This window comes from Labeo rohita, unplaced genomic scaffold, assembly GCF_022985175.1.
Source record: "Labeo rohita strain BAU-BD-2019 unplaced genomic scaffold, IGBB_LRoh.1.0 scaffold_1254, whole genome shotgun sequence".
NCBI lineage: Eukaryota > Metazoa > Chordata > Actinopteri > Cypriniformes > Cyprinidae > Labeo > Labeo rohita.
In genome coordinates this window covers 1,015-14,180 of record NW_026127400.1, presented here as the reverse complement: position 1 = coordinate 14,180, position 13,166 = coordinate 1,015, and the positions used below count along the sequence as shown (strand labels likewise).

The following is a 13,166-nucleotide window of genomic DNA, read 5'->3' as shown; positions in this document are numbered from 1 at the left end:
GGCAGAAATAAAAACCTTCCTGCCCAAAAGTGGATCAGAATTTATGTCAGCAGTCAAAAGCTATATGAGGCACATAACTAATACAGACATATTTATGATGAAGTTTCTTATCAAAAGACCAGTGTAAGATGAACTCATCACAAAAGGAGGCCAAACCCTCCTCATAATCCACACCCCAGGCTCCACACTCAGACTGTTAATGGCCTTATTACTACTTGTTCACTTCTTCACCTGCTCACTTCTTTGTTGTTTTTCCCTGTTGGTTGTGAAAACAGAAATAATGAAGCATGAAGTTATAAAGAGTCCATGACAGTATTCATCCTGAGGTAAATAATGAGATAAATAATATTAGTTACCACTTAAAGACTAGGGAAACCAACAGGACTTAAGCAGATTACTTATCTAATAAACTATAATAAATTTTATTTATTTATTAATGCATTGTGTATTAATTAATTTTTTTGCAGAATAACAATTAATAAGTTAATAAAACCATATAAAACAAATTCATCATTTGGTGTAAGTATCATGTGACTCTGTAAATGCTGGTCATGTTCTAAAAAAAGTTCTGAATAAAGACAAACATTTTATTAACATGCATCTACTGTATTAAAGGGGGGAACTAATAACTACAAATATAAAATAAATAAATAAATAAAATAAAAAGTTCACCTTGTTGGTTTTTTTGTCCTTGGGGAGCACAAGATTTAAAAACTGAAGCCCGAGCACGGCCGCCTTGCTGACATCAGAACACATCTCCCGATTAGCTAATGGGATGTGAGACAAACTAAATAATTAAATTTCACTTCAAGTAATTTTTTTTCCAAAGATGTTTTTTGTCATTTTATGTAGTTTTTATCATGCTGAACTAAGTTCAAGTGTTCATTTTTTAAAAATAAGTTTTAGCTAGGTTTTAGTTAGTTATGTGATGCTATAAAAACAGGAGTGTGACATCATGATTGACAGCTGACATCGACAGCTTAACAGACTTTTTCATGATCTTCAGGAGGAGATTGGAGTTAAATGTATCTTATTTTAGTTGGGGCGTGTTTTTGCGATTGTCTCTATGAGGGTGTGGGCGGGACTAGGCTCCACGTCGCTTGCTACTGCGCAGACTCGGGTCCCAAATCAGCGCAATATATCCGTGCCCTTTTGGGAAAGCCCTTTGGCAGCTTCACTTTTCTCCAGTGGAAGAGAGTGAAGGTGCATCATCCATCTTTTTTTTACAGTCTATGGCAGCGGTTCTCAATTTCAATCTTCACGTACCACCGCTCCGCACATTTTGTATGTATCTCTTATCACTTCAGACATTTGTTCGATTAGACCATAAGTGCCCTGTGAAGTGGACATCAAAGGATTTTCTGCCATGATACCAGTTCAAAGGGAGCGTATCTTTTCCATTTAAAGGTCATTAAAACATGCGAGACATGATTTAAATTTTATTCATTTACAGATTCATTTATGTCTCACTTCTCTAGTAAGTTTCTTCGGTGTGTGAAGACGCTACAGGCGGTGGTGTAGTGCAAATATGTGAATGAATGTTACGAAGTAAAGTAAACTGAAGCACTGAACACTGTGTAGGGATCATGTCAATCAAAACACAGTTCATGTGTGGAGCTCACTTCTAACAAGCTGCTGATCTGAATCAGGTGTGTTAACTAAGAGAGACACACAAAATATGCAGAGCGGTGGTATGGGACTGGAATTGAGAACCACTGGTCTATGGTTTGTGCTCATCTCAATCTGTATTTGATCATGTTCTGAAGAACATTTTGGACCTAAGCTTACACGACCCAAGATATACACAAAAGTATTTTGAATGTACAGTGTCTGTTTCATTATATGGATTTTTAGTAAATATAATGAAAGTGAATGAAAATGCTTTGGAAACCACACACAGTGGTGATAAAGTAAAACAATATTAGTATTTGTATTTTTCTACACATGCCATCTCACTTAAGAAGACATTGATTCATCAGTAGGGGTTGTATGGGTTACTCTCATATTCACTTTGTGTAGTTTTTGATGTGTCATTTTTGGACAGTTGCATTATATGCAGAAAGACTTTTTTCTTCTTCTAAAACTCTTAGTTTGTGCTTATCTGGAGAAAGTAAGTCGTATACATCTGTGCCATTGCATTTTGTTTTTGTTTTCCTCCTTTAACCAAACTTTTGTATGTCTGCCTGAACAAAATATTTTATGCAATTACTTTTAAACAAGATAAAACAAGAATATTTTTCTTTCTTTCTTTCTTTCTTTTTTTCTTTCTATGTACTTTTACTTTTTTAATACTTTCTACAATTTAAAGTTGTACTTTTTGTACTTTTGTGCAAGTGTGTTTTTGGCCAGGTACTTGTATTTGAGTAAAATTTGAGTGTCTGTGCTTTCACTTGAGTATAATTTTTGAGTACTTTTTTACTCCTGTGCAAACTCTACATTAATAATAAAATTAAAACTTAAAAAGATAAATTCAACTTGTTTTCCTTCCTTGTTCTCATTCTGTAGTCGATCAAGTTCTGAAGAAAATTCAGAATAAAGGCAAAAGAAAACTACATTAAACAGATAACATCAGACATGTGTATATATACCTGAGTTTATAATTCAAATTTAGATTTTATAATCATGCACCTATTTGTTGTTATAAAATTTGATAATGTAAACATACATCTATATGTATGTTTAAATTATTAGTGAAATAATAACTTAATAAAAGATACATTCACCTTCTCGTTTTCTCTTCACCTCTTCCTGTAGTTGATCAAGTTCTGAAGAAAATTCAAAATAAAGGCAAGACAAAACATTAAATAGATAACATCAAAATTATATATGGTAAAATAATTCAATTGTACATTTTATAAACATGCATCTGTTATATAAGTGTGTGTGTGTGTCTGAACTGCCACAATGTCAACTATGCCTCATTTTATTTACATATGAATAAACAGTGTTAATGTTTTGCAGATCAGCAGATGTAATTTACTAATTAATTGATCAACTTCATTGTGTTCTGAAGAAAGTTCAGAAAACTACATTAAAATTGCATAATTATTTCATTCTAATGACAAATTGTATTTTAAAAAATAGGAAATAAATATAGCAAAAAACAAAACAACAACAACAACAAAAAACAAAATATACAAGGAAACATACACAGTGTCTGTTAAGCAGATATTTTGTGGGTGAAAATATGTTTTTACTTTATTTACTTCACATTAATAATGAAATTATAACTTAAAAGACAAATTCACCTTTGAGCTATTCTCTTGTTCTCATTTATTCTTCTTTCTTTCTTTCTTTCTTTCTATGTACTTTTACTTTTTTAATACTTACTACAATTAAAAGTTGTACTTTTTTGTACTTTTGTTCAAGTATGTTTTTGGCCAGGTACTTGTATTTGAGTACAATTTTCTGAGTGTGTGTGCTTTCAGATGAGTATAATTTTAGAGACCTTGTTTACACCTGTGCAAACATCAATATTAATAATAAGATTAAAACTTAATAAATTCACCTTGTTTTTTTTTCTTGTTCTCATTCTGTAGTCGATCACGTTCTGAAGAAAATTCAGAATAAAGGCAAAAGAAAACTACATTACAGATAACATCAGACACATGAATATATTGTAACTGAATAAAATGTACATTTTATAAGCATGCACCTATTTAATATGCTATAAATAAATATGATAATGCTAACATACATCTATACATATGTTTAAATAATTACTGAAATAATAACTTAATAAAAGATACATTCACCTTCTTGTATTCTTTTCGCCTCTTCCTGTAGTTGATCATGTTCTAATGAAAATTCAGAATACAGGCAAGAGAAGACAATAAATAGATAACATCATGGGTATATATGGTAACAGAATTTAATTGTACATTTTATAAACATGCATCTATTATATAAGTGTGTGTGTCTGAACTGCCACGTCAGTGATGCGTCATTTTATTAACATGAATACACAGTGTGTTAATGTTTTGCAGATCAGCAGAATTAATTTGTTAATTAACTGATCAACTTCATTGTGTTCTGAAGAAAGTTCAGAAAACTACATTAAAATTACATAATTATTTCATTCTAATAGCAAATTGTATTAAACAAATGTAAAATAAAATGGGCAAAATAAAAAAAACAAACAAATAAAAACAAGATATACACATAAACATACACAGTGTTTGTTAAGAAGATAATTTGTGGATGAAAACATGTTTTTACTTGACATTAATAATAAAACTTAAAAGACAAATTCACCTTGTGCTATTCTCTTGGTCTCATTCTGTAAATATTCATTGTATTCTGAAAATTCAGAATAAAGGCAAGAGAAAACAACATTAAATAGATCACACACAGCTACATATTAACTGAATAAAATTAAATGTACATTTTATAAACATGCAACTATTATAGGGGAAAATAATAACTACAAACAAACAAACAAATAAATAAATAAATAAAAATGGCAAAAAATGATTAAATTCTTAGTGACATAATGAGCCAATAAAGATAAATTCACCTTTTTGTATTGTGTCCTTCTCCTCCTGTAGTTGATCATGTTCTGAAGAAAATTCAGAATAAAGGCAAGAGAAAACAAATATCTAACACCATGTGTATATATGGTAAATTAATCAGTCAAATGTACATTTTATAAACATGCATCTATAATAAGGGTGGGAAAAAAAAGATTAAAAATGACAAAATGTTGAAATTAATTGTGAAATAATAACCTAATAAAGATAAATTCACCTTGTTGTATCGCTTGTATCTCTTTCTGTAGTTCATCATGTTCTTAAGAAAATTCAGAATAAAGTCAAGTGAAAACATTAAATATATAGACGATAATTATTTCTGACTAAAGAAGAACGACTACAAATAAAACATAAATTATATTTAAATACATAAATTAATTAAAAAAAAAAACTTACAGGACCTAAGATATGCGCAAAAACATATTTAAATAAACAGGGTCTGTTAGGCTGATATTTTATGGATGAAAACATCAATTTTCAATTCAATTTTTATTTCCACACACATTCAAAAACGGCCTTGGCTGTACAAGTAAAAAATTAATAGAACTAATAACAACCGAACAGTTAAGACCAACCACTCTATATTAACAGAAAGCAACAGAAAACAAGTAAGTTTTGAGACATGACTTAAATTCAGACAAAGTGGAGTCTGAACATAGTTACATTAAAAATGAAAATATAACTGAAAAGACAAATTCACCTTGTTCTCATTCTGTAGTTTGTCATGTTCTGAAGAAATTCAAAACAAAGGCAACAGAAGGTGATCAAGCTGACCTAAGATACACTGTCCTTCATATGACAAAAAGTATATGAATACACATGTTTGTTCATTAACTATTTATGGATGAAATGTATGGAGTTACTTTTGTGTCTTTTTTATTCAATCAAACATACTCTGTTTGAGAACATGAGTAATTACATTGTAATTACAGATTAAAGTTGGCAAAAAATGGTATAGTATTTATTGATATTTCAAATGAAATAAGGACTCATATTCAGTCACATCTGATCCCTTTGTGATCACAGGGCTTCACTAAACAATGTCTGTTAGTCCAAAAGTGTTCCTATTTAGAGAAATATTGATGGTTTTAAAAGAATTGTCATTCCTATTCATTTTCCACTAAATTATGAGCATGATGTGACGTCTAATGCTCTGTTTTATCACATACTTTATTTTTTTGTAAATAAAACAATTTGTAGCATTTATTTGCAGTCTTATATATTTAAATAATACACATTTTATTTTGCCCTTAAACACAGTATTTTTGTTTGAATAAAAAGACACAAAAATAATAAAACTTTAAATTAATAGTGAAATAATAATGTATAGTGAAGTAATAAGTTAATGACTTTCAAGAAAAAAAAAGTACCTTTGTATTTATGATCAAACAAATATATCAGTATTCCAGCTATCAGAATGAGCACAACAGCAATTGAGCTCAAGATGATTGATGTCCTCCAAGGATTAAAACTTTTACCTGCAAAACAAAACAGTGAATCACACTGAGCACATTGTGTGCAGTCAAACATTTATAACTGCTAGATTAAAAATGATTAATAATGAAAACAAGATATATTTGTATATGTAACACCACGTCAGCAGAGGGAGCCCTCACCCATGGACTGTGTGTTACAGCTCCCTCTGCTGGTTCTTGGGTTACTTCCTGTTTGGTGGCCATTTAAGGAGGCCTACACCAAACAGCCAGTGTGAAGTATTGTTTTGCCTGTGCGGACTCTACCAAGCGTTTTCTCTGTTTTCATTGCCTTGTTTCCACAGTTTTGTTTTTTGCCATTGTTTTGCGATAGTTTTGTCTAGCTTCACTGCCATAGTTTTTGCCTAGTTTCATAGCCTTGTTTATTTGTTACTTTTGGACTGCTCACTTGGAATTTGACCTTCTGCCTGTCTATTTTGGATCGTGCTTCTGTCTTGTCTACGTATAACTGTTTGTTTGGAGATCGACCCTGACTATCTTGACTACGCTGTGTTCAATAAAGCTCACATCTGGATCTTACATGCTTCCCTGGAGTCCTGTTACAGAAGACTTCACCACCCAAAGATCCAGCGGCTTTCAGAGACACATATCAAACCATGGACCCAGCATCACGCCTCGTTCGACTCCGTCAAGGTAACCGGCCAATTGAACAATACGTTATGGACTTTTGTGAACTTAGTCACTTGGTGGATTTTAAGGAAAGCTTTCTCAAGGACATTTTCTTCTTTGGTTTATGCAAAGACATTTCAAATAAAATGCCTGGTCATCACCGCCACTGGTCTCTGGTACAATATATTGACTGATTGTGTTGCTTCTGAGTGGCTCTGCATTCACCGTGGGGATCGCTGATGATAAACCCTGCCATCCTCCAGTATCTGCCACACCAAAGAACTCATATGTCATGTCTGGTATTGTCACTATCATGCCAGAGCCTTCTCATGCCAAGCCTGCCAAACCAAAGCCTGTTCACGTCATGGCTTCCAAGCCAAAGCCTGCTCAAGTCACATCCACCAAGCCAAAGCCTGTTCACGTCATTCCTGCCAAGCCAAAGCCTGCTCAAGTCACATCCACCAAGCCAAAGTTTGCTCACGCCATGCCTGCCACTTCAGGGCCTGCTCATGCCATGCCTGCTGCTCCAGGGCCTGCTCACTCCATGCCTGCCCGTCCAGTGTCTGCACCTGTCATGGCCGCCCTCCTACAACCAGCTCACAAGATGGCCGCTATCCCCGAGCCTGCTCACAGGATGGCCGCCATCCCCAAGCCTGCTCACAAGATGGCTGCCATCCCCAAGCCTGTTCACAAGATGGCTGCCCCATCTGAACCGCCGGCCAAGATGGCTGCCACGCCTGAGGCTCATCATGCCAAATTAATCTCATCCAAATCTCATTTCATGTCTGCCATACCCAAGGCAAGTCATGTGATGGCTGATCCTCTGATGTCAAGTCAAGTCAGGGCTGCACTTTCAGTGCCAAGTCAAGTGACAGCTGTGATTCCTGAACCACATCAAGTTACAGCTGTTACTTCGGAATCAAGTCAAGTTACAGCTGTAGTTCTTGAGTCAAGCCAAGACACAGCTGCTGTTCTCCATGAGTCAAGCCTAGACACAGCTGTTCTGCATGAGTCAAGCCAAGATACAGCTGTTCCGCATGAGTCAAGCCAAGTTCCCCATGAGTCAAGCCAAGTCACAGCTGTTCCCCATTGATCAAGCCAAGTCACAGCTGTTCCCCATGAGTCAAGCCAAGTCACAGCTGTTCCGCATGAGTCAAGCCAAGTCACAGCTGTTCCGCATAAGTCAAGCCAAGATACAGCTGTTCTGCATGAGTCAAGCCAAGTCACAGCTGTTCCTCATGAGTCAAGCCAAGTCACAGCTGTTCCCCATGAGCTAGGCCAAGTCACAGCTGTTCCCCATGAGTCAAGTCACATTACAGCTGTTGTTCCTGAGTCAAGTTACAGCTGGGTTGTCTATGTTAAGCCAAACCACAGCTGATTTCCATGAGCCAAGCCAAGTTACAGCAGATCTTCATGAGCCAAGTCAAGTTGCTGCTGTTGTCCCCGAGCCAAGCCAAGCCACAGTTGATCTTCATGGGCCAAGCCAAGTTACAGCAGATATTCATGAGCCAAGTCAAGTTACTGCTGTTGTTGCCGAATCAAGTCAAGTCACAGCTAACCTTCACGAGCCAAATCAAGCCACAGCTGATCTTCCTGAGCCAAGTCAAGTTACTGCTGTTGTTGCCGAATCAAGTCAAGTCACAGCTAACCTTCACGCGCCAAATCAAGTCACAGCTGACCTTCACGAGCCAAGTCATGTCACAGCTGTTCTTCACAAGTCGAGTCAAGTCACGGCCTACCTCCCTGAGTCACGTCGAGTCACGGCAGACCCCTCTGAGTCACGTCAAGTCACGACAGACTTTCCTGAATCAAATCAAGAAACAGCTATGCTCCTAACAGCACCTCTTCACAACATGGCTGCGAGTACAGGACCTCGCCAAGCCACGGGCGTCCTGCCAGAACCTCACCAGGTCCCGTCTGACCTTCCAAAGCCACGTCACGTCATCTCAGCTGATCCTCTAAAGCCTTGTCATGTCTCAGCTGACATCCCAGAGCCTTGTCATGTCTCAGCTGATCTCCTAGAGCCTCGTCACGTATCAGCTGACATCCTAGAGCCTCGTCAGGTCTTAGCTGCCTTTTCAAAGCCTCACCAAGTCTCGTCTCAACTCCCAAGCCACCTAGAGCCCATGCTCCCAAGCCACGCAGAGCACACGCTCCCAAGCCACATGTCCACAGCGTCCACACCCTCAAGACCGGCAGGCATCTCACTATCTACTGTGCTGCCACGTCTGACCATGAATTACCGCCTATGCCTCCAGAGGTGTCAGCTTCCGCTGTAGAGCCTCCAAAGGAGGCGGCATCCACCCTTGAACTCACTGCCACGTCTGACCATGAGTCTGCGCCAGTGCCCCCGGGGGTGGTAGCTTCGGCTGCAGAACCTCCTATGGGGGGGGGTGTCCTATCATGAACTCTCTGCCTGTCATTAGTTCCATTGTGGATATCTTTGCTCCTGTCTTCTCTGCTTGCTCTGTCTGCCCCACAATGGCTCCCTGTTATGCCTGCTCTGCCTGCCTCGTCATGGCTTCCTGTTCTGCCTGCCTCGCCATGGCTCCCTGCTCTGCCTGCTCTGCCTGCTCTCCCTGCTCCACCATGGCTTCCTGCTCTGCCTGCCCCACTATGGCTGCCTGCTCTCCCTGCTCCACCATGGCTCCAGGCTCCTCCTAATCAAACATGGTGGACTTCTCATTCAAGGTTCCACTGTCTGCCACAGCTCCACGGTCCAGGTCCTCCAGTGCTTCACTGTCTGTCCCTGCTCCACGATCCAGACCTGTTTCCTCTGCACGGACCTGCTTCTCTGTCCCACCCCTTGTTTTGCCTCTGTTCCCCCACCCTCCTGGACTGTTGTTGTTTTGAGCACCAGGAGTCACTCCTAGAGGGGTGGATTCTGTAACACCACGCCAGCAGAGGGAGCCCTCACCCATGGACTGTGTGTTACAGCTCCCTCTGCTGCTTCTTGGGTTACTTCCTGTGGCCATTTAAGGAGGTCTAAACCAAACAGCCAGCGTGAAGTATTGTTTTGCCCGTGCGGACTCTACCAAGCATTTTCTTTGTTTTCATTGCCTTGTTTTGTAATTTCCACAGTTTTGTTTCTTGCCATTGTTTTGCCATAGTTTTGTCTAGCTTACTTTTGGACTGCTCACTTGGACTTTGACCTTCTGCCTGTTTATTTTAGATCTTGTTTCTGTCTTGCCTACGTATAACTGTTTGTTTGGAGATCTACCCTGCCTGTCTTGACTACGCTGTGTTCAATAAAGCTCGCATCTGGATCTTACACGCTTCCCTGGAGTCCTGTTACGGTATAGTACATACACAGTTACAAAAAGTGCAATTAATGCTGCTGACGCTTTTTTATTTCCATACCCTAATGTAATGCATTAATTTCAGAATTAAAGTGTAACTTCGCCAATTTTCAACCCTCTTGTATTGTTAGAATGTTGTATATGTAAAAGATTTTTAATTTCAGCAAAACTCTGCCGGATGATGCAAAATGACACATTTTGCATCATCAAAAGGGTGCGCTTTGCATAATCCCATGGAGGTTTGCTAAAAAACAAACCGGGATACACATAACTAGAAGAAAAATTAAAGCTTGTTTATTTACATCTACAACATTCAAACAATACAAAGCAAGTTAAAAATCTGCTAAGTTACACTTTAATTGATCTACTCTACAGCATCAAATAACCATAGAAACATCATAAAAATGCCACAATAAAATGTGTCAGTACATACTTGAGGTCACAATCAGTGTCTCCAGCACGTGATGTCTCAGTTTGGCTCTGCAGTGAATCTTGTCTTCTCTGTGATGTACAGTGATGGTGTGTTTCACACTGAAACCACCTGTGTTTCTTTGCATCTCTGTTTTTTCTGAACTCAAACTGACTCCTTCACTGTTCAGCCACTCAAGATCAGGTTCAGGATTCCAACCTTCAGATTCACACTGTAGATGAAGCCCTCCTGAATGATCAAACCCATCTACAGTGATCACTGGAGGACGTCCTACAACTACAGAGACCAAGATGAAGAACATTCACTGAGTGCATACCCCTATTTTTTTCTGCCTATAAACCTTTTTTTGTTCTGTCTTTTTCTGTTAGTTTAATGCTGACAAGAATATCAAACAAATTCATAAGGGAGCAACATATAGGTGAGAATGTGGATGGTTGTAACACTTCTTGCTTTAAGGTCTGTAATTTGCTGTAATGTCTGCAATTTTTTGCACTGTTTATCTCAAACTTAGATATAATGTCACATTTGCCCGCTATGAATTAAAATGATTTTGAAATCTACAGTTTATTTCTGCATTGTAAACGTTAATTTCCAGAGAGTGCTGTTATTACCATTTCCACTATCAACATGAATTGTAACAGTAGATAAGGTTATTTGTAATACTAATAGAATACATGGACAACATTTTAAATTTTATGCATGCATTTATTTCGACAATCAAATGAACTTTTTCAAAATCATTTTTATACCATCCCAATATCAACACCTTTCCCCAACTTCATCCTCATTTCATCTTAATCACAAAATCATGATTCATCAGTATTTTTTTTATAACTAAAATGTATTCTAAATGGATGAAAAAAATGCAGGAACTGAAACCACATGTATGCAAAAACTGGAAAGCTTATGTGGAGATGATTTTGGTGTTTTTTATGCGAATTACTAACCTTGGGCACACGGTCACACATTTAGGAAACCTAAAATTCTGTATTAGAATGAGGTCAGGAATAAATTCATGTGTGCATGCATGTGTTGTGAATTAGGTTCAAATGTTTTGTGAAAAGTTCTCCTGTGCATATAAATACAGTCTGAATAATCCACACAATCATTAATGAATGAGACCCATTGTGTGCTTGTTAGTCACTTTCATAGTTTTGTCAAATGTGGGCTTATACACCATCTCATTTCATTGTGTTCAATCTTTGTGTGTCCAGTATTAGTGAATCATGAAAGTTGTGAGACAATCCTTCCCATCTGCTAAACATGATATTTCAGTGACCTTAAAGTAGGCATTACAACTGACCCCATGTTACAATCATCCCAGTTTTTTCTACACAAAAGCTTCATTCTTCAGTCTAAAATCAATAAATGTTTGTTTTCATTGGTTTTCTCACCTTCAACAATGACATCAACAGTTGTGTCATCATACCAGGATTTGGACTGAATAAAACATCTGTAATGTCCTTCATCAGAGACTTGGACTGATGAGAGTCTGAGTGATGCGTTTCCTCTCTGTAGTTCTTGATGATTCAGTTTTGTTCTCCCTCTGTAGGACTGAATCTGATCTGTATTTCTGTCTTCATGATTCTCATAGAGATGCACTAGTGAGTCTTTCAGATCTGGTCTAAACCACTCCACTCTCATGTCCACAACACTGATGTTGGGTTTGACTGAACAGGGCAGAATCACATCTTCACCAGCTACAGCAAATACAGGATCTGCAGGTCCCACCACATCATACTGTTCTGTTATACAAGAAAGAAAACAAGTGTAAAATATGTGTCATTAAGGTTCCCTTTTGATACGGTTCACTGTTTCTGATGCTTTGAGGAAACTCCTTTTCTCCAAAATACTGAAGCCTGCATTGAATCTGTGTACTTGCACAGACAAATGCCATTTTAACACATACCAATATATGGCTTAATGCCATTTCATCAGAATCTTTTTCCTTCAGTGCGAATATCATCATCTCACTGACTCCAAAGAAGAAGAAGGAGCCTTCCTGCTCACCTTGAAAGAGCTTTTGCAGTGGATTATGATGCTGACAGCAGTCTCAGCAGAGAATGCGCTTCTTCCTTTTGTCTATCCGGCTCATCCTGATGGGTCTCGTTCAGTTCCAAGGTAGCGGGGGCATTGTGTTTGTTGCCAGTGTTGTTAGCACTTCTAAATGTGTGTTCACCAATGTTAAAGTGTTAAAAACAAACACCCTCACAACAAGAGGCTGGTCTGCAGAAGGAAAAGAGTCACAACAGATGCTTCCAACTTGAATGGCGTTCACAGTGACGTCATTGTTCAACTTTCACCTGGTTAAGTCAAGTTAAGTTCCGGGTGTGTCCCCAGAGTCAAGTCAAGGTCCAGCTGTGTTTCCTGAGTGAAGTCAAGTTAAAGCTATTGTTCCAGACTCAAGTCAACCTTTGCTGTTCAACACCTGCATGCACTCCCGAGGTCTCTTTCATGTGCCTCCCAAACTTATATGACCGATCATGGTGGCGGATATAGTAAGTGTTGAATTCCCTGCTTCTCTCCCTTGTCTGTCTGCCTCCTCTATCCCTTTTCTCCCCAGGTCACAGTCCCTGACGCAGTTGCCCGCTCTGCCCTGGAAAGGTCTGGGCAGAGAGAAGGGGCTGTCAGACATCCAAAGGACAAAAAGTCATTAAAATCCCTGACTCTATACCCACCATGGCCGCCTGGACTATACCCTTGGCCATGGCAAACCCACCCTGGAGGCATCACCCTGCTTCCCCGATGTCTGCCTTGTGCAGCCTCTCATTCAAAAACTAATTGATGAAATTGTATGTCATACCCT

The 13,166-nt window shown here is 38.2% G+C and overlaps 1 protein-coding gene and 1 long non-coding RNA gene across 2 annotated transcripts; both read right to left on the bottom strand.

Moving 5' to 3' along the window:
- Positions 1-3,507: 3,507 nt before the first annotated feature.
- On the bottom strand, positions 3,508-4,908 carry LOC127157918 (uncharacterized). Its single transcript, XR_007826024.1, has 5 exons — positions 4,747-4,908; positions 4,517-4,558; positions 4,255-4,299; positions 3,756-3,797; positions 3,508-3,550 (listed from the first exon to the last, which is right to left on the bottom strand). It is a non-coding gene; the product is annotated as an uncharacterized LOC127157918 (long non-coding RNA).
- A 321-nt stretch (positions 4,909-5,229) lies between these two features.
- Positions 5,230-12,105, bottom strand: LOC127157917 (butyrophilin-like protein 3; the record flags this gene model as incomplete). The annotated part of the gene is made up of 4 exons (XM_051101095.1): positions 5,230-5,318; positions 5,900-6,007; positions 10,364-10,636; positions 11,755-12,105. Coding segments are annotated over 4 exons (782 nt in total), but the record flags the coding sequence as incomplete, so codon positions are not given.
- Positions 12,106-13,166: the final 1,061 nt, after the last annotated feature.